This window comes from Natrix helvetica (assembly GCF_964273705.1).
Source record: "Natrix helvetica genome assembly, chromosome: Z".
Lineage (NCBI taxonomy): Eukaryota > Metazoa > Chordata > Lepidosauria > Squamata > Natricidae > Natrix > Natrix helvetica.
The window spans coordinates 62,162,190-62,188,833 of record NC_138554.1 but is presented as its reverse complement, the minus strand read 5'-3'; the positions used below and the strand labels follow the sequence as shown (position 1 = coordinate 62,188,833).

Here is a 26,644-nt window from a genome sequence, read left to right as displayed (position 1 = left end):
ATCCTTCTGTTTGTTTGTCCTATATATATTGCTGGGCAGATTTTGCATGGTATTTTGTAGACTCCTTGGTTTTCTAGTTGGATTTTGTCTTTGGGGTTTCTTAAGATGTTGGCTATTTTTTGGTCAGTGGTGAAGGCTGTCCTGATATTGTGCTTGTGGAGAATTTTGCTGATTTTATCTGTGGTGCCTTTGATATAAGGGAGGAGGGCGATGCCATTGTCCTGTTCTGTGTCTTGGTTTTTTGGGGGAGTCTCTTTTTGGATTAGGTTGGTGATTGTTTTTCTTTGGAATCCATTGGAGATTAATACATTTGTGAGTTTGTGTAATTCAGTTTTCAGGTGGTCTTTGTCGGCTAGGCATTTGGTTCTGGAGATGAGGGTCTTGGCTACAGAGTTGATCTGTGCAGGGTGGTGATGGGATTGTGCATTTAAGTAGCGGTTGGTGTGTGTTTTTTTCTGGTAGATGGTGTGTCCTAGGGAGCCATTAGGTTTTTTGTAGATTAGGACATCCAGAAAGGGAAGTTGGTTGTTTGCTTCTATTTCCATGGTGAATTGTATTTTGGGGTGTAGGCTGTTGAGATGTGTGAGGAAGTTGTCCAGTTTTTCTTTTCCATGTGGCCAAATCACGAAAGTGTCATCAACATATCTAAGCCAGAGTTTGGGTTTGTGTTCAGATTTGTCTAAGGCGTTGGTTTCAAAATGTTCCATGTATAAGTTTGCAATGACAGGTGAGAGGGGTGATCCCATGGGTGCTCCTTCTATCTGTTTGTATCTTTGTCCATTATGGATGAAGTATGTGTTGGTTAGGCAGTGGTTGGTCAGGTCCAGGATGTGTTTGGGGGGGTTGTGTTTTTTCTGGATGGCTGTCAAGGCTTCTTTTATAGGCACTTGGGTGAAGAGGGATATGACATCGAAACTCACAAGTAGGTCGTTGGGTTGTATGTTTTGTTTCTTTATTGTTTCTATGAAGTGGAGTGAGTTTTGTACGTTTGAGGTGATGGTTTCTGCGTAGGGTTGGAGTTGTTTGGCGAGGAATTTGGCAAGATTCTGTAGAGGTGAGCCTATGGAGCTGACTATAGGTCTGAGTGGTGTTCCTTCTTTGTGTATCTTGGGGAGCCCATAGAGTTTGGGGCATCTGGAGGATTTCTCTCTGGGGATGATTCTTTGCTGGATCTCTTCACTGATGGCAGAGGCTTTTATTTTGGATTTGGTGGTTTTTTCCAGGTAGGTGGTGGGGTCTGTGTTTATAGGTTTGTAAGCAGGGTCTTGGAGTAGCTTGGATAGTTTGGCTTGGTAGTCAGATGTGTTCATCACCACTGTGGCATTTCCTTTGTCTGCTGGGAGAATGATTATGTTGTTGTCTTTCCTCAGGTTGGAAAGTGCTTTTTCTTCTTGTTGCTGTAAGTTGCTTCTGGGTGGATTGCTGGAGCAAAGGACGTTGCTGACTGCAAGTCTGATTTTATTGGCTTCATCTGGGTTGATTTTGATGAGTGTAGCTTCAACTCCGCATATGATGTCTTCAGTTGGGATGCGTTTAGGGGCAACTGCAAAGTTGAATCCTCTGGAAAGGACATTGGTTTCAGCTGTGGTGAGTCCCAATGTCCTTTCCAGAGGATTCAACTTTGCAGTTGCCCCTAAACGCATCCCAACTGAAGACATCATATGCGGAGTTGAAGCTACACTCATCAAAATCAACCCAGATGAAGCCAATAAAATCAGACTTGCAGTCAGCAACGTCCTTTGCTCCAGCAATCCACCCAGAAGCAACTTACAGCAACAAGAAGAAAAAGCACTTTCCAACCTGAGGAAAGACAACAACATAATCATTCTCCCAGCAGACAAAGGAAATGCCACAGTGGTGATGAACACATCTGACTACCAAGCCAAACTATCCAAGCTACTCCAAGACCCTGCTTACAAACCTATAAACACAGACCCCACCACCTACCTGGAAAAAACCACCAAATCCAAAATAAAAGCCTCTGCCATCAGTGAAGAGATCCAGCAAAGAATCATCCCCAGAGAGAAATCCTCCAGATGCCCCAAACTCTATGGGCTCCCCAAGATACACAAAGAAGGAACACCACTCAGACCTATAGTCAGCTCCATAGGCTCACCTCTACAGAATCTTGCCAAATTCCTCGCCAAACAACTCCAACCCTACGCAGAAACCATCACCTCAAACGTACAAAACTCACTCCACTTCATAGAAACAATAAAGAAACAAAACATACAACCCAACGACCTACTTGTGAGTTTCGATGTCATATCCCTCTTCACCCAAGTGCCTATAAAAGAAGCCTTGACAGCCATCCAGAAAAAACACAACCCCCCCAAACACATCCTGGACCTGACCAACCACTGCCTAACCAACACATACTTCATCCATAATGGACAAAGATACAAACAGATAGAAGGAGCACCCATGGGATCACCCCTCTCACCTGTCATTGCAAACTTATACATGGAACATTTTGAAACCAACGCCTTAGACAAATCTGAACACAAACCCAAACTCTGGCTTAGATATGTTGATGACACTTTCGTGATTTGGCCACATGGAAAAGAAAAACTGGACAACTTCCTCACACATCTCAACAGCCTACACCCCAAAATACAATTCACCATGGAAATAGAAGCAAACAACCAACTTCCCTTTCTGGATGTCCTAATCTACAAAAAACCTAATGGCTCCCTAGGACACACCATCTACCAGAAAAAAACACACACCAACCGCTACTTAAATGCACAATCCCATCACCACCCTGCACAGATCAACTCTGTAGCCAAGACCCTCATCTCCAGAACCAAATGCCTAGCCGACAAAGACCACCTGAAAACTGAATTACACAAACTCACAAATGTATTAATCTCCAATGGATTCCAAAGAAAAACAATCACCAACCTAATCCAAAAAGAGACTCCCCCAAAAAACCAAGACACAGAACAGGACAATGGCATCGCCCTCCTCCCTTATATCAAAGGCACCACAGATAAAATCAGCAAAATTCTCCACAAGCACAATATCAGGACAGCCTTCACCACTGACCAAAAAATAGCCAACATCTTAAGAAACCCCAAAGACAAAATCCAACTAGAAAACCAAGGAGTCTACAAAATACCATGCAAAATCTGCCCAGCAATATATATAGGACAAACAAACAGAAGGATAAATGCACGCATCACAGAACACAAGAACGCAGTAAGAAAAGAAAAAAAAACTTCCTCCCTTTTCCAGCACCTTAAAGCTACAGGACATGAAATCAACTTTGAAGGAGCCAGGTTAATCTCCAAAACAGAACACCTCCACAAGAGAATAATCATGGAAGCCATCGAAATAGAGAAACACCCCCACAGCATGAACAAACGTGATGATACCTCCCGCCTACCAAACATCTGGAAACCAGCCCTAGCCAAAAAACGAACACCACCCACCACCCAAGCCGTTAAAATACAAAACAACAATGCACACACAGCCTGCACCAATCAGCACCAATCCACCAATCATGATACAACCACACAACCAATCATTCCACTTACTGAAAAAAAGCCAGCACCCCATCCCCTCCCACCAAGACTTACAGAAAGACGGCAGCTCCGTTCCCATTTTAAGCCCACATTGCTTGAAGATGGCAGGTGAGATCCTGCCGAAACGTTGCAAAGACAATCTCAACCTTACACGGGAAAAGACCCGAATACAACAAAACCAGCATACCTACACCCGTGAAAATCTACGAAAACATACATACATACATACATACATACATACATACATATATATATACATATATAACATTAAATCTCTGTAAATGACATGAAAGAGATGTTTTTGAATGTATGGAACCACACACGATTTTTAAAAATCCTTCCATAGCTGCCACACAAGTCTAAAAAATGACACAACCAATTAAATGTTAGGGGAAAAATTGTAGCCTTTTCATATGTTCCAAAGCATCTCTTTCTGGAGATTTTCACAGCCCTATATAATACGGTATGTAATTATGTTTGCCTAAAAAAACTATTAATGCATTTAGTAGCTTAAATTATTTATTCTACAATAAATTCCTATATAGCATGAATCTTGAACTCTTACATAACTAGTGAATTATGCTTTATCACATCGCATGCGGGACTTCCTTAAAATTATTTTACTTATTAGATTTATTAGCCATCCACTTTGCTTCGTGGTGAAAATTATAGAGATGGGGGGGGGGGTCCAGTAACTTCATTCTGAGTACAAAAATGTATACATTCTGCCAGTTCTTATAGTATTGATGTTTTTCCAATTAAAAACAGCTTGGATGAACTCTCAGATTATGGGTCCTTTATAGTTCTTGAATTTGTCCAAAAATTGTGCTCAGAGGAATTCACCACTAAGCAGAATAGAAGTTCAGCCGAAGTATTTTATGTACATTGCACAGAACATTATTATGACTGTCTACTGGCTTACTCCTCTCCACAATTTAATGGATTTTCGATCTGCACAGAAGAACCTGACTAGATCCTATTCAATTACATAATACATTAGGTTTAAACAGTTTAGTAAAAAAATGTGTAAAAAAGTAATTTTGTAGCCATCTTATGAAAGTCAAATCAAACCTGAACTTGATAACTCTGACTTGCACAAATGTTTGAAACCAATCCTTGTTTGAATTTCCAAATGTATCAAATAGTTGCTTTTGTGCTTTCTTCTACTTGTTCAACTCTCCACCCCATATTTGCAAACAATTTTCAAAGTTGTTTATATTTCCTTTTTAATTGATGATTAAAAACATACTTTAATAATTAAGAATATTTTGGATCAATTCTAGAACACAATGTTGAAGCTTTGTTTGTTGGAAATGCATTCATTAGTTCTATCTCAGATTTGTTTTATGCTTTCTTCATTTTGTTACTGAAAATAGAGTTTCCACAATATTACTGTCATTTAATTTTCCTTTTTCAACATGCATATCCAACTGAAAACCTACTAAAGTTAACCCTCTTCATGTAATCATCTGAATTTCAAGAAAAAAAGTGAATCAAAAACAGCCACACAACTTTCCTCAACACTGTCAAGATCTTCACATAGTCAGATAAAAATTCTGAATTACAGCTGCTTTTACATTAGCCTGAAGATGAACACAGACTTCTATGAGATATGACACATTAACATACTTGCCTCTACATTTTTCAGCTGAAGGTATGGATGTACATGGAACCTCTTTTGTTATCTAGTTTTAACATTAAGAAAAATGCTTGAAGGCAGATATAAAACACTAAAAATCTACTTACTTGCAAATAATACTTCCTCTAGATTTACTATGACAAGGTTTAATTTGCAGTGAACAAGCAACCGCCTTCCACATTTCTGGTTGGCATTTTTTAATATCAAGGACAGGGATATTTATAAAAGGCATCTTAATACTTCCTTTTTCCCAAAGTTTCATATCATTCATAGCTCCTTGATCTGATTGGGCATTGCAGCTCCTGAAGAGTTCAGTAGGCCTTCAAGGAAAAAGTCATGCAAACAGAAGGCAACAGTTTCATGATCTTTAGATAACGATAATAAATAATAATAAAGTACATCTTTAGATAAAAAGCTAGATTTTGCTTAAAATAGGAAACAAAAGGACTGATGTATATTATGAATTAATTATCTGCCGTTACGTTTTTCAATTTCTATCAACCAAATAAATAGATTTTCTCCGTGAATATCTATTCCTAATCTGTTCTTTAGAGTTTCCCAAAGGCTTTACATAATAAAAAGAATTATTGCAATCCAATGCTAAATTTAAAATATTGAGCCCAATTATTTGATTTCAGTAATAGAATTGCATTAAAGATGTTTGAAGAAAAGCTAAATTTTAGTTTGAAAAGAATTTCAGAAAGAACATATAAATTAAAGCAGGAAATGAAAGCAGTACATAGATATATTGTTATTTTGACTATGTTATTTAAAAAAAACAAAGAAGCTAAAAACACAAGGAATCTCATTAGAATTCCTAGAAATTTCTAGAAAATCATGTAGCTAAATGTATATACATTTACAGAAGTACAATTGTACAATTGTGATACAATCCACATTAAAAATAAGATTCTTCAGTAGGAACTTCACAGAACTATATTGTAGATGGGTTTATGTTATATTGAACGGACAATAAATTAATAGAGAGGATAATCAAGTAGAAATTTTACACATATATTTTGGCATAATAAATGTAATTAAAATGTTTAATAATCCAATTTGGGAATAAGATTTTAATAGCACAATCCCAAAATGAAAACTATTAGGTATAAGAATCTGATTTTAGTGTCTTATATTAGAGGCAATAAATTATCACTTTAACTATGAAGATACACCTCTCTTCAGAAAGCTGATTTTGTGTTTATATATTCTGTAAGACATACTCCCATCCAGAACAGCCTATTTGAAATCTTGCTACAGACAAGATTCAAGTTGTTGAGTCTCAGGTTATTTGAATGGAAGTTATGTGAAAGTTGGATTTTCCTTTCTTCTCTCTGTCATGTGCTCCAATCTAGTAGACACAATTGACAAGTAGCCCTTGGTGCTTGATTATTTTCTTGCATATGTTTCATTACCCAAAATAAATAACATCATAAGTGCTACTAGGGAATGGAGTTTGCTCTCTTTTTACACTCTAGTAGCTTCTCCTGTCAATGTTAGTGGGAGCAGTCAGAATAAAATAATAACAGAATTGGAAAGAATCTTGGAGATCTTCTAGTCTGATCCCCTGCTCTAGCAGGAGCCCTAGCCAATAGTTCTCAACTTTTTCTTCACCATGGGACCCATTTTGTGGCCATGGGCCAATGAGACTTAACTCAGGATTTAAATCCATAACATTTATCCAAATCTTCATTGACCTCCTGTGACAACATTGCAACCTGCCCAGGGGTTCACGGACCACAAGTTGGGAACTTGCCCTATACCAGTGATGGCGAACCTATAGCACACGTACATAGATGGTACGCAGAGCCATATCTGCCGGCACGTGAGCCATCAGTTCCAGCGTGCAGGCGCGCACCTGCCACCTGATTTTTAGTCTTCCAGAAAGCCAGAGGATAAGCCTCTGGATGCTGGGGAGGGTGAAAAACAGGCCCAACAGGCCTACCAGAAGTTTGTTTCTGAAGCTTTCCTGAAGCCTGGGGAGGGTGAAAACAGCCTCCCCAGGCCCCTGGAAGCCAGAAATGGATCGTTTCTGAACTTCTGGTTGGCCCATTTGGCCCAGTTTTTGCCCTCCCCAGGCTCCAGAGCTTTCCTGAAGCCTGGGGAGGGCAACAAGGCCTCCCCGGAAGCCGGAAATGTATCATTTCTGAACTTTTGTTTGATCCTGTTTTTCTCCCTCCTCAGGCTCCGGAGGCCCTCCTTGAAGGCTCCTTGTGCCAAAAATGGAGCATGTTTCTGGCCTCTGGAGCCCAGAGGGGCATTTTGGTCCTCCTGGAGGCTTGAGAAACGCCTCTGGAGCCTGGGGAGAGTGAAAATTCCCCCCCACACACAGGGGAGTGTCAAGCGTGCATGTGCGGGGGGTGCACACACATGCGCACATAGGCGGGCTGCATTGCATTGTAGGGCACACATGTGTTCTATCATGCACATGCGTGCAATTTTGGCCCTTGTGGATAAAAACATTTGCCATCACTGCCCTATACTGTTCCAGACAAGTAGGAGTCCAGTCTCTTCTTAAAAGCCTCCAGTGATGGAGCACCCACAACTTCTGAAGTCAAGCTATTTTACTGGTTTAATTTTTATACTGTTAGAAATTTATTCTTTAGTTCTAGGTTGCTTCTTTCCTTGATTAGTTTCTACCCATTGTTTCTTGTCTTGTCTTCTGGTGCTTTGGAAAATAGGTTGATTCCCTCTTCTTTGTGACAGCCCCAAATAATGGAACACTGCTATCATGCCTTCTTTTCCTTCTTTTCTCTAGAATAGACAAACCAATTCCTGGAACCATTCTTCACATGTTTTAGCCTCCAGATCCCTAATCATCTTTTCTGGCTCTTTTCTGGTCTTTCCAGAGTCTCTTTTATAACATGGTGACTAAAACTGTAAGTGTGGTCCTACTAAGGCTTTGAAAAGCAGTACTAATTCAAATGATCATGATTGTATCTCTCTGTCAAGGCAACCTAGGATTCCATTGGATTTTTGGCTGATGTCACACTCTATTTAAATGGATCTTGACCGACTTGAACACTGGGCTCTATTTAACACTGGGTCCTATTGTCTACCAGGACTCCAAGATACCTCTCAGAGTTACTGTTATTGAACCAGGTTTCACCTAAGCTCTACCTATATATTTGATATATCTTGCCTAAGTGTAAAACCTTACTTTTCTCTACACTGAATTTCATTTTGTTAAATAGGGCCCAGTTTTCAAGGCCATTTGGCGTGGCCTTTAATCAGAGCAATAAAGGACTCTACTGATGCCTGCCTTTGCCTAGACCCAAGATGGAGAACCTATGGCACACGTGCCACAGATGGCATGCAGAGCCATTTGTTAGGGCATGTGGGGCATTGCCCTGTCAGCTCCAGCATGTTGTACACTGCTGGCTCATGTTTAAGTGATTGTCTGCTTACAGTCCTCTCACAGTTTTAGAATCCAAAGCCTTTTTGGCAATACCATTTGTGCAGCAAGTTGTCGACCTGCCAAAGAATTTAAAAGATATTATCCTGTGAAATACATAGCAACAAATTCTGCAAGCAATGGGATCATTGCCAAAAATAAACCATATTCTCAGTGTGTGTATCTATTGAGTTATCTATTGAGTTATCTGTTGAGACCTTAATGACTAGTGATAAGAATAGAACTGCATTTTTCCTGTCCCTCTTTTCACAGAATGAGAAAAAACTACTTCAGTCCCAAAGTCTCAGAACTCAATCTGGCCAGCTGACTTCAGCTTTCTTTTTCGGCCGTTTTTCACCCTCCGGAGGCTTCCTTGAAGCTTCCAGAGGGCGAAAAACAACCCAACATGCTAACCAGAACTTCGGGAACGGACTTCCGGTTTGCGCACTCCGGAGGACGAAAAAACGGGCAACCTGGAAGTCCGTTCCCCAATTTCTGGATTACACATAGGGCCGTTTTTCGCCCTCTGGAGGCTTCAGAGACCATGGGAATGCTGCAATTGATTGTAAATGCAAGGACCAGCTGTTAATCACTTTTTCAGTCTCATGGTAACTTTTAACAGTCACAAAATGAATGGCTATAAGTCAAGGCCTACCTATACTTTGCTTTGATGTAGTATGGTTTATGGTTTTGAGTATTACCAATTACCCAAAGCCAGACTTCCCAGCCCATTTCTCATTTTATATTCTGCTTTTTATTTTTTCCCCCACTTAATCTTTTTATGCTGAGAAGATATAATTTTCATTGAGTAGATTAAAATCAGATTTCGTAAATTGCTAACTCATTATTTGAAGCAGCAAATTAGTAAAGTTTAATTTCTGAAACACAGGTAGTCCTTCGCTTATAAATACAATTTAGCCCAAAATCTATGTTGGTAAGTGAAACATTTGTTAAATTAGTTTTGCTCCATTTTATCACTTTTCTTACTATTGTTGTTAATTGAATCATTGTTATGATTAATAATTGCAATGTTAATTGCATTAACATTGCAATTGTTAAGTTAGTGTAACACAGTTGTTAAGTAAACACAAATCATTGGACTATCTATGATTACTAAGAAGCCAGACTGTTTTAATAATTACCAGTAGCTTTTTCTGGTTTATAACTCTGTTTATAGTTTGGATGGTAAGAGGGGCCATAATGAGATTGATCTAGTGCTGGGTCAGGTAGACCTTAAATTGTTTTTGTTAGATAATACTGATATATTGAAAGCATACTTGCTATTCCAGGAGCTATTAGGTTTTATTCAGTCATAGCAAAATGGAAAAGTTTCTGGCCCAGTGGAATAGTACAAAACATTTACAAGTCTGATAATACCTATACTTTTGGAAGTATATAATGGATTCTTTTTAGGATGATAAACTGCCATCATTGTTCTACAAACTATATGTGACATTGATCTGAGAGATAGGTAAGATTCCTAAATTTTGTTACAATTTCATATATGGGACTTAAAAGATTTATTGGAAAAAGAAGAAAAAGGCAGATCTGGTTTGTTCAAACTGTGGTTCAATAATAGGTTGATATTTCTGGTACTGTTCAATAGATACTTTGATGTGATTAATGGTCTAGTTTGTAATATCTATATTATTGCTTCTGGCATATAAATAAGGGTTTATTATAATAATTGGGTGAGGTTTTTTCAGGACCAAACCCAGAAATTCAAGCCCAGCAAGATCCAATCAAGTTTAATACTTTATTTGCTTATGTCTAATTTGTTTTTTGTAATGTGATGGCCAAAACGGGATGCAGTATTCCAGGTGTGGTCTTATAAAGGCTTTATAAAGCGGTACTAATACTTCACATGATTTTGATTCTATGCCTCTGTTTATACAACCAAGCATTGTATTAGCTTTTTTGACTACTGCCACACATTGCTGACTCATGTTTAAGTGATTGTCCGCTTACAGACTTCTCACAATCTTAGAATCCAAAGTCTTTTTGGCAATACCATCTGTGCAGCAAGTTGTCAACTTGCCAAAGAATTTAAAAGATATTATCCTGTGAAATACATAGCAACAAATTCTGCAAGCAATGGGATCATTGCCAAAAATAAACCATATTCTCAGTGTGTATAGGTTATCTATTGAGACCTTAATGACTAGTGATAACAATAGAACTGCATTTTTCCTGTCCCTCTTTTCACGGAATGAGAAAAAACTAGTCCCAAAGTCTCAGAACTCAATTTGAAATCAATTGTGAAAAAAGTTTTTTTTCAACATATTTGCATATGGACAACGATCATTATTTTAATTATATTAAGTATATAGGTAGTTAATGATAACTGTCCATGCAAGTGGCTCCACAGCAGATTTTTCCAGTAGAGTACTATAACTGCCTATTTTAAGACAAATGGCATCATTTTCTCATGAGTTCAATGTATTTTAGGCTCATGCAATCAATTTTATGCCCAGCTATCATACTAAACAGAAATTAAAAAGGTAATCAGCATTATAACTACAAGCAACATGTTACCTTCTAGATAACAACCTAACTATCTTACAAAATTGGAATATATTATTTTCTGGACCCTGCACCTGAAATCACCATAAATCTGGCATTTCCCCAAGTGATCTTATCCACACACTGGTCAGCAAGCATGCCAGGCTATTATTGCTGCAATGCACATACTTGGGGCAGGTATCTTCTTCTCCAATAAATCAAAATAGAAGATAGACATAAATTCATTTCATCTACTTATGATTTTAATGCATACTGTATATGAACTTCTGGATTAGAAAAAGATATAGAAGGCTTAGAAACTGGAGGAAGACAATTATCTCTCTGCAACATCTAAGAAAATATTTTTCAAATTACACAGATCCAGAATTAGCAACAATACCTTCTCCAACATACTTACACATTTCAAAACAATATTGTTTAAAAATATTGAGAAAGCCTTTCTTACCTGTTATTAAAATTAGTGCAGAAAGTAAGATTTCTACAGCCCAGCTGACAAGGTTCACGTACATCAGCTAAGCAAGTCAACATGGAAACTTCAACGGGATTATATTCACAAAAACGATCAAATTCTTGCCAGCTTTGTGTATTGCCCCAGCTGCTTGTATAAAGTTTAGTGCATACATCTCTAAAAAGAGAAGAACAAATATATTTGAAATAAAATAAAATAAAAATGAAATATTTCATAAGTTTAAGCGTTCTTTAGCATATAGTTAATAAGGCTTTTGTCCCAAACATAGAAAGAAAAATATATCAGGGCTGCAAGAAACTGTAGTTTTATTTATGCCCAAGCTATTATTGATATAATCACTAAAGAGTTGCTAATAATATTTTGAATAATTACTGAAATTAGGTTCTACTGAGCACACCAAGTCTTATCTGTGAATGTCCAGGGCCACGTTTAGAAGCATACTATTTTCTTCTTGTGATTTAAAGAAGACACTATTTCTGTTTCCTAAATTACTAAATACAGCTGCTGTTTTAAATATTTATATCTTTTTCAAAATAAAAACAGACTGTTCTTCACAAATGTCTGACCACTCATATTTCCCAGATAACAAACTCAGAACTAGATGATGAGTTGCCTCTTTGTTTCATATTCTAGAAACAGTGCATTTTGGACACAGCAATGTCATATGGGGATGATTTAATTTGCACTAATGATTAAGTTATCCTTGATATCCTCCATGGAAATACTGAGACACAGTTTAGAAGAGGGGGGAAGCTTTAAATTCATGAATTTTGTGCAGTCTGGAAAGCTGCAACTAATTCAAAAAGAACAAACCAGATAACAAAGACAGAAATTTTAAACTATACAATTCGCTTGCACAGAAATTCAAATTTGGAAATCCTCTTGAAACTATTTATTTTCAAAGGGAGGGAGGGAAGGAGGGAGGGGGGAAAGAAGGAAGGAAGGAGGGAGGGAGATGTAGTCATGGGAATATTTCAGGCTCACTGGCCTTATTCAGAACTTATTCAGACCTGGTACATTTGTACAGAAAGAAACAAATAAATCATTGGGTTGTTGGAAATGTAATAATAACAACAATTCATTAAAATGCATTGTACAAGTTATTAAAAATCCCTGCCTCCCAAAGTGTGGTCTTACTAAGACTTTATAAAGCGGTACTAATACTTCACATACTCTTGATTCTATTACTCTGTTAATACAACCTTGGATTGCATTGATCTTTTTGGCTGCTGCCACACACTGCTGCTCATATTTAAGTGATTGTCCACTAGACAATCTCTCTCACAATTACTGTTATTGAACCAGGTTTCACTTAATCTGTACCTGTACATTTGGTATTTTTTGCCTAAGTGTAAAATCTTACTTTTCTCTACATTGAATTTTATTTTGTTAGATATGGCCCAGTGTACAAATCGTACAAGATCCACCTGGATCTTGAGCCTATCTCCTGGAGTGTTGGCTATTACTACCAGTTTAGTGACATCTGAAAATGTAATGAGTTCCCTTTCTATTTCTTTATCTAAATCAATGGTTCTCAACCTGTGGGTCGCGACCCTTTTGGAGTCTAAGACCATCCACCTCCACTGGCATCGCCCATGCTCAGGAGCGCGTCCTGAAGCGGAAGGTTCATGAAGAGTGCCGGGTGGCAAAGCAGCTTCTTCCCAGCTCCAGTCACAGCCTAGACGCCACCCCACCCGGTCTCCATGTCAGGGAAAGGCCAAGGAGCTGAAGGGGGAGAGAGATGGGTTCTTCTGGGTGGGGATCAGCCTCGGCTGTGACAGATGTCCAAAGCGAGCATGGTCGGTGGTGCCGCTTCAGCCCAGCTGCCTGCACAGGGGCTCAAAGGCGCCCGGAGAGCAGGAGACCAGCGGGGCAGTCGGGCCACCCGCTTCAGCCAGCAGGACAGGCTCTTGCCCGGGAAGGCGCATGCAGGGATTCAAGCCGCCTTGGGCCAGGATGCTGCCTTTGCTGCCCCCGCCATCAGTCCTGTCCTGCGGGCTAAACTGAGTTCAGAGGCTTTTTGGGCCCCGGGAAGGGCTGGCAGGCGAAGCGGGAGGGGAGGACACCCATCCCTTCCGTCCCGAGGAATTCCACTCGGGACGGAAGCACAGTTCGATGTAGCTTAAGCTCCATTTAAAATCCCATTTAAAGGGCAACTTCTTAATCTGTGTTTAAAAAAGAAAGAAAGGAAGAAAGGAAGGAAGGAAGGAAGGAAGGAAGGAAGGAAGGAAGGAAGGAAGGAAAAGAAAGAAGGGGGAGGAAGGAATGGAAGAAAGAAAGAAAGAAAGAAAGAAAGAAAGAAAGAAAGAAAGAAAGGGAAGGAGGGAGGAATGGAAAGAAAGAAAGAAGAAAAGGGAGGAGTGGAAAGAAAGAAAGAAGAAAAGGGAGGGAGAAATGGAAAGAAAGAAAGAAAAAAGGGAGGGGGGAAATGGAAAGAAAGAAAAGGGAGGGAGAAATGGAAAGAAAGAAGAAAAGGGAGGGAGGAATAGAAAGAAAGAAAGAAAAAAAACCTGGATGGGTGGGTGGAACAGAATGTACAAAAAAGTAAATTTAATAAAGTGAAACTCTTGTAAACCACAAACTGCTGCTGGAGGCAGGCGGGGAGGTCGTTTTATCCTGGAAAATCCCAGCCTGGTTGATCTTCTCCCAAACCAAGATTAGCAGATCAATCACTATGCTTTAATTATGTTAATTTGTAATAATGAAAATACATCCTGCATATCAGATATTTACATTACAATTCATAACAGTAGCAAAATTACGATTATGAAGTAGCAACGAAAATAATTTTATGGTTGGGGGTCACCACAACGTGAGGAACTGTATTAAAGGGTCGCAGCATTGGGAAGGTTGAGAATCACTGATCTAAATAGTTTATGAAAATATTGAAGAGTACTGAGCCTAAAGCAGAAGCTTGGGGTACCCCACTGCTTACGTCCCTCCACAAAGATGTAGCTCCATTAAGGACTATGTGTTGAGTGTGTGAATGAAGTCTCTCCATCCTTTTGCCATGCATACCAAAGATGATTCCATAATCATGAAAGAGAACCAAGATGCAGATCCAATTGCAAAATGGCTAGTAAGGCAGCCCTCAACTTTGCCTATGGTCGCTCTAGCCCTGCAAGTACAAACAAAAATCTCTTATGAGAATTTCTTAGAAAAAGGGGAAGTCGAGCACTGGAAGAAGAAATATGAGTTTTTGAAGAAGGCTTCTGGCAAGTTCCAGATGGTCCACCCATTGTCTTCCAGTATCTCCTGCACCTCAGTTGCCAACAGCTACATTCAAATTGCCTGGAAACTGAAATCTAGACAATGGTGGACACTACCAGGAGAACATATACATGGAAACTGCATGAATAGCAAAAGATGCCTGGCATGCCTGGCATGTGTGTTGACAGGGGGGCAGAGGTCGTCCCTGAGGCCACTCACTTGTGGGGTGCCGCAGGGGTCGGTCCTCTCGCCTCTCCTGTTCAACGCATATGTGAAGCCACTGGGTGAGATCATCCGTGGCTTTGGGGTTGAGTACCACCTGTACGCTGATGACACTCAGCTGTACATTTCAACCCCAAACCACCCCAACGAGGCTGTCGAAGTGATGTCCCGGTGTTTGGAAGCCGTCGGGGTCTGGATGGGGGACAACAGACTCAAACTCAACCCCTCCAAGACCGAGTGGCTATGGGTACCGGCACCTCGGTTCAGCCAGCTGACACCATCGCTGGCCATAGGGGGCGAACAACTGTCCCCTGTGGAGCGGGCGCGCAATTTGGGCGTCCTCCTTGATGCCCAGCTGTCACTGGAGGACCATGTGGCAGCCGTGGCAAGGGGGGCGTTCCACCAGGTTCGCCTGGTGCGCCAATTGCGCCCCCTACTGGACCGGAGTGCCCTGCGCACGGTCACTCATGCGCTGGTGACGTCTCGCCTGGACTACTGCAATGCCCTCTACATGGGGCTTCCCTTGGGACGCATCCGGAGACTGCAGCTAGTTCAGAACGCAGCCGCGCGGGTTATCATGGGGAGTACACGTTACTCCCACGTAACACCGCTCCTGCGCGAGCTGCACTGGCTACCTGTGGCCTTTCGGGTGCGTTTCAAGGTATTGATCACTATCTTTAAAGCGCTCCATGGCATAGGACCTAGATATCTGCAGGATCGCATCCTACCACACACGTCCCTGCGACCTATTCGCTCACACAGGGAGGGACTCCTCCTGGTGCCGTCCGCTAGGCAGTGTCAGCGGGCGACACCTAGGAGTAGGTCCTTCTCTGTGATGGGCCCAACCCTCTGGAATGACCTCCCCCCCAACATTCGAACCATCACCAACCTCCGTTCCTTCCGTCAAAAGTTAAAGACTCACCTATTTCAATCAGCTGGCCTGGCACTTTCTTAGTTTTACCTCCCGGGGATTTATTTTAATTGGGTTTGGGTTTTTAATTGGGGATGTTTTTAGGGTTTTAGAATATATTTATTTCTTGTACAGCCTATCTCCTCCATCCAAATGTATTTAATTGTTTTATGATTGTATTTTTATCTGCATTGACTGTACACCGCCCCGAGTCCCTTTTTGGGAGAGGGGGCGGTCTAGAAATCCAAGAAATAAAATAAATAAATAAAATAATAATAATGCCAGGCTAATAACGCTTCCTCAAGAAATGCTGTCCCCAAATCCCATTTCTAGCCCAGTTGTAAAGTAGTTGAAGGAGAAATTCTAGGTGCTGGAAGTGTCGAACCCTCCAGCGCAGGGAGCCACTACAATATCACCCAGCTCTACATCATGCCTACCACAGCCTCTACTATGCCTGTGACACTTCCAATGACTATACTAGCTCTGCCAGTTATCCCAGCAGCCACCATCCCTGCAGCACAGGCCCCACTCTTAGGCCACGGAGATCACTGTCCACCACCATTGACAGTTAAATTTGATGGGACCCCAACAAACAGCTAGCCCATTTCCTAACCCAAGTCTGGCATTACATGGAATGTTACGGGACTCCATATCCAGACGATGCCATTCTCCTGTGCGCTGCTTGGAGAGTCCAAACATGGGTTAACACAGTCTAACTGCCCTAGGACTGAGTGAGTTTTTTCTTGACCACGCCTCCCTTTGCCTCTTGCAAGTCAGTTTAAAAACTCAGTCCGCCCATTTGGACTGTAACCAGGGAGCTCCTCAGTCTTAGAGCAGTTAAACTGGACTCCCCATAATAAGCACAGAAGAAAAGTAAACAGACAATTCTGTTGAAGGTTTTTCCCCTTTTTTGTCAAGATTAATTCATAACACGCTGACTGAGAGGTCTGCCGGGACACCCTGCAGGCGTAAGCGGAGTGCGCAGGAGGTGAGTGGCTTGTCCGGCGGCTGCCGGCGAGCTCAAGGGGCCGTGGGGGGGCTTCCCGTCCATAATTGCCCCAATAGCTGCTTTCGCTGGCCATGAGTAGCGTTGGAGCTCTCCGGAGGCAGCAGTGGTTGTTATTCTGCCCGGCAACAGCGGTGGCCATTTTAAAGAAGCTTTGCGCGCTTTTCACTGCAAGCCCAAATGTTCTCACAGAGGAAAACTGCGCGCGCAGTGGCGGCGATCTTACGGCGCCAAGCAGCATTCCGAGAGACCGTAGCCGTGAAGAAGACGTCTATAAAGCTCTCAGCAGCAGCAGCGACACTGCCGAAGAGCGGGCCTTGTCCGGGAAGCCGGCGAGGCCTGCCTTGGAGAGACAATTGAGTGTCCTAGCGGCGGGCACAGTGGGTGAGAGGGCTTTGTCCCTTCAGCTTCCCTCTAACTCTTGGCGGGATCGTCGGGCGTCCTTTGGACAGCTGGCCTCCGCCCCGAAGCAACCTTTCCTCGATCCACGCCAGGCCTGTCTGTCCCTACTGAGTCCTGCGGGCCAGTATGGCGGACAAAAGTGTGGGCGCTCAAGATATGCAGGCAGGGCCCTCCTCAAAGCGGAGCATGCTAGATCTCCCCCCCGCCAATGGGGGTAAGGGAAGCAAGGGCGGCTCTAGAAGGGCATCCCCACGTCCCTCAGGGTGTGCTGACAAATGCAAGGAGGGGCCCTGCAGGCAAAAGGCCCCAAAACCCAAAGGCATGATAGGTCTCCCACTCATGCGGGACCATTGCCAGAACCAACCCCAATCCAGAAGGAGGAGGGAGAACCTGGCTCCCCTCAAGGGGATAGGTCACCCCTATCGGTTGGGGAAATTTCTAGGGAATCTTCCCCTGATGCTTCCTGGGGATACCCTGACTCTCCCAGCTCATCCATCAGGGAGGAATTGGAGCCCTTTCAGGGCATTGTCCCGGTGGATGAGGGTAACAGTTTGGGGGGGAGGGTAGGAGGCGTTCTGCCCTTTCTACATCATGCCCCAGGGAGGACAAGGGCCCTGCCCTGTTGGCAGAGATGAGGGAGGTGATTGCTCAGGCCATATCTCAGGGCATTGCCGAGGAATGAAGCAAAAGGAGGGCCGAGTCACTGGCACACCCAAGCCTAGGCCTCTCACGGCACAGGACCAGAATCCTCCCTCTCCGGGCATCTCAGTGGCTACTGAGGAGTCGGTCTGGAAAGAAGGAGAAGGAGAGATTGATGATTTTGAGTTATCAGAGGACGAGGATCTTCCCCCAGATAAACCAGCCTTCACGGGGTTATTCAAACCCTCTCTATTCAAATCTATTCTCCACAAAGCCAAAGCGGCCACCGATTTAGGTTCCACCCCAAAGGGGGCTGCCGTCCCTCCGTCGTCCACTAAGGACCATAAGGAGGGCTTGTTTAAAGAACCTGTTCCTACCATTGATCTAATTCCAGTGCCAGACTTATTCATGGACGTAGTCCAAAGACAGTGGGTCCAGCCAGGTACACTTACCAACCCTAGCGGTGGAGATAAGTCTCTCTACGCTGTAGAAAGTAGAATGGAGGAGGTGCTAAAATTGCCAGAGGTGGATGCCCCGGTGGTCTCCTTGACCTCCAATTTGAACTTACCTGCCGACCTTCTAGAAGGTCTCAAGGCCGAAGACAAGAGATCCGAGAAGGCATGTCACAAAACACACCAGGCGGCTGCCTGGGCCATCAGGGCATCCACCTTTGCCTCTTTTTTCACTAGGGCATCTCTCCTCTGGCTGCGCCAACTGAGATCCAAACCTCCTTCTGGGGGATCTCAGTGGAAACATGACATCAATAAAATAATTACCGCAGTTGAATACTCAGCGGATGCCTCTTTAAATGAGGCAAAGTTCGCGTCCAGGGCACTGGCATCCAATGTCATATCCTGTTGCCTGCTGTGCCTCCGCCACTGGCAGGCAGACATGAAGGCAAAGTGGAAGCTCGCTTCCGCCCCCTTCAAGGGAGGCCAGCTTTTTGGGGAGGCCCTGGATAAGTTTGTCATCGAAACAAAGGACAAATGGAAGGTCCTCCCGGACACCCTCAAGAAGACCGAGCGTAAGGACTCAGGCTCCTTTAGGAAGCAATCATTTAGAGTGCAGGAGCCTCCTCAGGTGTCCACCTCTTCTACCTATCAGAGACCTTACTCCCAGTCTGGAGATAGGGGCCAGGATAGAAATTCCTACGGGTCCAGGGTAAGACAACAACAACAACATTCCTTTCGGAAGCCCTTTCGTGGCGGAACAAACTCCCGCCAATTCCGACGGGGGAAGTGACCATCAAAGGATTCCTCCCATAGGGGTTCGGCTCCAGTTATATGCCGACAGGTGGGAGGAGATAACATCAGACTTGTGGTCCTCAGCACGATCAGGAGGGGCCTAGCATTATACTTCCTGTCCTTTCCCCCCAGGACATTCATCCGTTGTCCGACTCCCAAGAACCCCCTGAAAAGGGACCTCATGCAGAAGGAGATTCTCCATCTGTGCCAAATAAGGGCCATAGAGCCAGTGCCAAAGGATCAGGAAAGGTGAGGATTCTATTCCATTCTTTTCCTGGTTCCGAAGGCCTCAGGGGGATGGAGAGCCATCTTGGATCTGAAGCGTTTGAACCAGTATCTGGCCTACAAACAATTCAAGATGCAGTCTCTCCACTCCATCCTGGATTGCATAAGACAGGGAGACCTGCTCACCTCCATAGATTTGAGGGAGGACTACCTGCATGTTCCCATTCATGCAGCGCACAGAAGGTTTCTGAGATTCCACTACGACGGGAGGCACTACCAGTACAGGGCTCTGCCCTTCGGCCTCTCGTCCGCGCCCAGAACCTTCATGAAGATCCTAGCAGTGGTGGCGGCCCATCTCAGGACCCGGCCTATGGCTTTGGATGCGAATCGGGCTGCATTTAAGGACGCATCTGCTAAGAATTCAACTGCAGCCTTGATCTTATTAAGGTCATGATGTGACCTTGAATCTCCCGGTGGAAGTCTATCCTGTAATTGTTTAATCCAGAGGATGACGGCCCTGCTGAAAAAGGAGGCCGAAGTAGAGGCCCAGACCGACCAGGCCTCAGCTTGGTGGCCCTTGACAAGCGTCTGTTCAAAACGCTTGTCCTCAGGTTTCAACACCCCCTCTAGGTCACAGCCGAAGGGGAGGAAAGGGTAGCTACTGGGGGGGGGGGGTCCACTGCAGGAACCTCCAATCCCTTGGTTAGTTACAGACCAATATTGTATAGCTGTTTGTCTAGAGAACTGGGAAGGAGACCCAACCCTGGGGAAGCCCACTGCCTTTGGACTAAGTCCAGGAATAATCAGGTGGAATGAATCACTTCCTTCTCAATGGTAAGTTCCTGGAAGAGGTGATCTGCTGGATCCCTTTTCCCTGGATCTGAATCCTGAGGTGGAGGAGCTAACCCTACTTTAGCTACTTTTTTGGCCTTAAAAAGAAGAGATAGAAAAACAGCTGGTTTGAACAGACCGACAAAGGAGTACTGGTCTAGGGATAGGTCATCATCTTCCGACAGTCGGAATCCCAAATGGCTTCTTCCTCCTCCCCACCTACTAAAACCTGAGATAAGGGTTCAGAATGAGTGGGTCCTGATGGGGAAGCAGGACTTCTGCTGACACAGGGTTTCCTGGGAGACGGCTGTCGGGGCTGGGCAGAAGCAGATGACAATCCTTGCTAGAGACCTGCCGCGATGCCTTGGCGAATGGCTTCAGAGATGATGGAAGCCTCCCAGTTGGAAGGAGCGCAGGTGGCTGTGCATGGATTGGTGTAGACCCCCCTGCTGGGGATGAAGCCCCCGTAATAGGCAATTCAGCTGATGCCAAAGGAGCCCTTGAATTGTGCTGCCTCATCGAAGGAGATTCTTCCTCACTGTCAGTAGATACGTCAGTAGGCCTGGGGCTATCTATTGGCAAAGGGCCTGGCAGAAATGGATGTGGGCTTGTTGGGCACACGGTTGGAGCGTGAGGCTGCTGTGTCGCAGTGAGATGTTGAGCCTTTTCTAACTTTGTCCAGCAACTGTTGGCACTGAGACTCCCCCTTTTAGGCCATCTTAAGAGGCTTGGGCCAGGTGTCCTTTGGACCATGGATCTGGGGCCGCCCATTTCTTGGCCATCTTGATGCCCGAGGGGCTGGCAATCGGACTGTCAGGAGGGAATGGCTGTGAGCCATTAGAGAGATCCTGTTCCCCTTTGACCAGAGAGACCATATGATGTGTCTATAAGGGCCTGAGGGAGGTTGATGCCCTTAGGAATGCTCACCTGGTGTTGGGAAAAATGGCCACCAATTCTTTGCACCGAAATAAAATGGCTGCTGCTTTTTCACGCCAAAAAATAGCTGCAAATGGAGTCAATTGTCATTGTCTAAAGAATAGAGGCTGTTGGGTTACCGCCCGCGGGCTTGTCCGCCGAGAAAATCCTTGGGGACTGAACTCGTGGTACCCACTATCCACCGTGTGCTTTGCTGGACGTCGAGCGAGGCGAGGCAGGTGCCCCGTGCAAGGCAAGGCTTGCGTGATGTGGGAAAACCCTTTCCCCCCCCATCGGAGATTTTGATGTTCTGGAGCTCTAGATGAAATTCGAGCACGAAGCCAATTGAAAAGAAAAAAGTTTTTTATCTAGCTAGCTAATTTTGAGGAGATTAGCTAAGGGAATATGTCCAGTCCTTTGATCAGACTGAGTCTAAAGCTAGGAGTAGCCAGAGGAGGTGTGACATCACAACTGTAGACTCAATCCGATTGGATACTGGACAGAGTTAACCCATCCTGGATGCTATCTCCGCCAACTAGGGAGAACAACATTTTGAGATTAGCTGAATCCTGAATTCTAGACTCCATATGGGAAGGTTACAGTACCTTATTCTATGGATGGATTTCCCTCACAGAGATTGAGTGAGTTGAGACTAGAGATGTTTGTTTCCAAGCATGCCCTGTTTAACCCACCAGTTTTCATAATAAATAAGCCAATAAGCCAAAAAGAGATTTTATGCTGTAACTAATGTGTTTCCTATTTTTTCTTTTGTAGGCATATCCGTTTTTTAGAGGGACATGTCATTCTCCTTCTGTCAGCCTCTACTTCGCTATTTGCTTTCGGCTGCCATTGAAACAGGGAGTGGGGGCTTGGTATTTGGGAGGAGATTATTTAGTATAGGACAGATTGTAAAAAGGAAGTTTTGTTCTCAAGATGAAACTCACATGACACCTGAAGGATTTGCAGATTGGGCAGTGGGATGAGGGTTTCCAGGGGAAGGGGGTTGGTCACATATTGATATGTATGATTTTGAACGCTTTTGCCTCAGATCTTGCTTTGCTTAGCTGCTACCTTTTCATAACCAGTAAAGGTACTCTTAATTCTGCAAAATGGAGTTAAGTGGTTTCTTTCTTGGTTGCTGAGGAGGCCGGCTTGACACCTTCTAGTTTTACATCACATCTTGCCAGCCTAACGTTAGCAATGAGGGCGGCGGGGGGGGGGGAGAATGTGATTGAACAAGGACAGGTGGGGGATTGGGAATGAAACTGTGCTGGCCCTGAAAGTGAGTTACACCAATCCAACATAAGTTCAGCCAAAAGAATGTGGAGATGGAGAAGGTACAAATACAGGATCCGTCTTCTAAACAATCTGAGAACTTCTAATTGGGCTTTGACTGGTAATGGGGTGGCTGGTGGGAAAAGGGGAAATTAACACATTTTCTTCATATCAAGCTAACAGATTCTGCCTTACTACTTCTACATTTGCTTTTGTTCTCAGTAAAATATAATCTTGGAAAACAATGAGCCAGGTATCTTTGTTAATTAACTTAAGTGAGATAGATGACACAGTTAAGGATAACAATGAGAATTTTAGTAGTATGTGGTTCTCTGACTTTTATATAGAATTTTGAACACATTTTCTATCTTATGAAAGTGGTGGCATTTTGTTACGTTGTTCCTTTCATTTTGTAAATAAGAAAGCCTCTTTTATTAAACTATTGATAGACGTTCCGAAGTTTTCTCAAATTTCAAATTGATTCACTTCATTTAAAAATGTACACTGTTTAAATATTAGCAAATTAATGGCTGAATATAAATTTGTTTTTATCAAAAGCTTGTAGAAATTGAAACAAAGAAGGAGATATACGAACCTACACAAAGAAGTATTTGCTTTGGAACAACAGTGCAACTTAGCACTATCCAGAACCGTTGAAGGTGGTGGATGCAGTGTCACTCCAGGATGAACAGATCTTGAGCTCTCTAAGAAACATTGCCAAAGTGGATCCTGTGGAAGAGGCATTGTTTTACAGCTTTCAATAAGCCCATCCACAATTTCATGTTCTGTTTTCATTGACATCAGTATCCTTTTACAAGCTGTTTGGCAAACATAATCTTCAGCTCTATCACAACAGTATAAACCTATATAAGAAAGAAAAAAATATTGTTAGTTGTCACCTCTGTGCATATATGAACCTCTGGTTTGGCACGTATGCATGAACTCATATCTTCTACTGTTTACCTTTTAAATCTAATTAAATTCTTGCTATGGATTCATTACTTCATTTGCACAGCAAGAAAGAATGGACCAGGTTTTACCTTCTGAGCAAAAATAATTTCTTTACTAAATGCTTTTTTCCTCAAGTAGACTCTGAAGCATTCTCAGAAATCTATTTCAAGTCAGATGTTGCAATGAAGGGGAAATGAAGTTAACAAACAATATAAAGTTTTTTGGTTTTGAATCACTGCTCTGAATTTATTATAAAGGATTTTTTTTCAGATAATGCTTTCCTGAAATCCACAAGTTTCTTGAGTTTGTCAGCTATTCAAACTTATTGAATCTTTGATTCTGATGAGTACATTAAAGGATGAAGTTTAAGGTCAGGATATTCTGTTTCCAAATTTTGTACTTAATGGAAACTCTCCTTTGTATACAAAATTCAAAAATTGTGAAATATATTTTTGGAAAAGGGATGTTTTGAAACTTTTACTCTCATTCAGTTCATGCAATGAAATAATCCTTATCTCAGAATAAGTTTCAAAAGCTGGTCATAGAAAAAGTGGTAGAAGATGAGATTTCGTGTAACTAATTAATAGATGTATTTTCAATGTTTTCTGCTGTAAAGGAAAAATAATCTGATTTACGTGACTCAGTGGCAGTATTTTCAATTAAATCTACTGACATCCCAATTCGGACATGCATTTTTAGATTCAGAAATACCTACTCTACTAAAAATAATTATTAAAAAGCTTAGAATTACTTTTTAAAAAATTATGTTAGTGATGAATCAAGTTGATATGCAAATTTTAGAATCTGCAGATTAGATTTACGAATTAAAGGTTTGTATTTTGCCTAGAGAATGGAAAGAGTTATTAACATCAATATTCAAAACTTCAATAGATTTTGTATTAACTTACTCCACAAAAAATAATATTTTAGACTTGGACTCCATCATGCTGTAAATCACATGTTCTGAAATTAATGCTTCATTTCAATATGATTTTATCATGTAAGTATAAATGTTTCTTACGAAAAGGAAGTTAATTCATACATTAATTTATTAAATTTAATATTCTCAGATGTTCATATTATTTTGAAATACATTCTTAATGCATGGAAAGTCAAATCTAGATAAAGAAAATAAGTTCCCTGTGTTCTATTTATAAATAATCACAGGAGAACTATTTTTTCAAAAAAAAACTTTAGGTAATTATGATATACCCCTTAAAACTCAACACAAATATAATTTCAGAACGATTATATCATGTAGGAATCCTGAGAAATATGAAATTAATTTTAATTACTATAATTTATGCAATTACATGTTTCTGTTTCAATAAGGTTAAAGGTGTTTTATTGCTGATTTTCATTTGTACTCAATGTCCAATGCATCTCACAACAGTGTCCAACAATAGAGTGCAACCATCAGTTGCCCTAATACCATTTTTCCATTGTGGTAATGTCCTCCTGAAAACTTACACCATGTACTGTATGTCACTGACTGCATCTAAATTTTTAGGAAAGAAGTCCAAATATGAATGCCGAAAAAGAAATTTCCAGTGACATGTTGCACTCTATGGTCTTGTATTTCTTAACAGGTTTGTCAACCAGCTGAATGTAGTTTGGTGTTTTGTCGTTGCCAAGAAAATTATCAATGACATTTTTCTATGCTTTCCAGACAATTTTTTCGGGCCCCCTTAATAGAGCTTCTAACTGCTTGTCATTGATGACCTTCCTTAACCTTGGCATCAGTTATTCTTAGAAACATCTGTCTCAAATAACAAAAGCCTTCCTCGTTTTATCGCTTTCACAAATTTTTCATCAATTTAGACAGAATCAGTCTCCACCACCACCCCCGAGTCCTTTGGTACCACGAACAGCCGGGAGTAGAATCCCTGGTGTTCTTGGCCCTTGGGCACAGCTTGAACGGCCCTGATCCGTAGCAAATGGCCTGTTCCACGAGCTGTCTCTTTTGTATGTCACGAGACACTGGAAAAGGAACAAAATGCCTCGGAGCGTTGGAGAGAAATTCCAGGGTCAGACCCCATCCGATGGTCTTCAGGACCCAGGCATCGGTTGTTATGTCTTTGCATCAGTCCGCAAACACAGACAGTCGGTCCCCTATCGGGAGACCCACCAGACAGTCACTTTTGACATCTGTAGGGTCGGTTGAAGCCCCCTCTAAAGGATTTTCTGGGAGAGTATCACTGGAAGGTCCTATTGGACCTATCCTGCTGTAGATTGGAATCCTGCCTAGGGTGAGATTGGCGCTGTGGACGGGGTTGGAGAAACCCCCGTCCTGCTCTCGAAAGGGTGGGTGTCGATAGAAGGGAGATGTCCCATTGTCTGACTTGTGGAAGGTCGGTTGAAAGACCTTATGCTTGTCCTTTGACTCCACTAATAAAGGTTCTAAAAGAGCCCCAAATAGACGTTCCCCAGAGAATGGGAAAGAAGCCTGTCACCTCTTGGCTCTGGCATCAGCTTGCCAATTTTTAAGCCATAATAACCATCTGGAAGTGACGCTAGAAGCAATTGCTTTAGAAGCAAAGCGAGCTGCACTGAGCACTACATCAGCTGAAAATTCAAGAGCTGCTTTCAACATTAATATCCCCATGGGCCCTAGAATCCCTGTTGGGAATCCTGCTCTGGAGTTGCTTTAACCAAAGGAGAGCAGATCTGCTAAAAAATGAAGAAGGTGGAAGCCTGAATAGCCCAGGCTGAGACCTGGTGATCCTTGACAAGCGTTTGTTCCAAAGGCTTGACTTCAGGTTTAAGATAATTCTCCGGAGTACTAGCAGCTGCATTAGGAGAAGCAAGTGCCACCACTGGAAGGTCTATAGACAGGAGATTGAGAGCCTTGACTAGAGCAGGCCCTATGTTATACAGGCGTTTATCTAGGGCATTGGGCAAAGGGCCGGAGCCAGGAGAGGCCCAGTGTCTGAAGATTCTAGGAGAAGGAACAATCTCCTTTTCAACAGTGGGCTCCAGAAAAAGAGGATCTTCCGAATCCTGTCTTTGGGGCAGCAGCCTTAGGAGCTGGAGTAGGCTTAAAGCCGGAAATCTTCTTTGCCTTAAACAACAAGGACCGAAAAAGAGCAGGTTTAAAAAGTCCCACAAACACAATCAAACTGCACAAAACAAACAAAGAATAGACGTTCTAGAGGAGGGGGCAACTGAGATGAGGGGGGAGGTGAGGGTGGTCCAGAGAGGAAATTTAGAACTTGAGAACCACATGATAAAAATGGAATTTGAAAGGATGTCTTTTTTCCTT

General features: G+C 42.5%; 1 protein-coding gene across 1 annotated transcript in view; it reads right to left on the bottom strand.

Annotated features, from left to right (window-relative positions):
* Positions 1-26,644, bottom strand: part of RECK (reversion inducing cysteine rich protein with kazal motifs) — a 103,486-nt gene that overhangs the window by 37,754 nt on the left and 39,088 nt on the right. The window contains exons 9-11 of the mRNA XM_081971609.1: positions 23,027-23,294; positions 11,529-11,708; positions 5,274-5,486 (exon numbers count right to left, since the gene is read on the bottom strand). Coding sequence (XP_081827735.1) covers positions 5,274-5,486; positions 11,529-11,708; positions 23,027-23,294 — 661 coding nt within the window. The remainder of the gene's footprint in view (positions 1-5,273; positions 5,487-11,528; positions 11,709-23,026; positions 23,295-26,644) is intronic.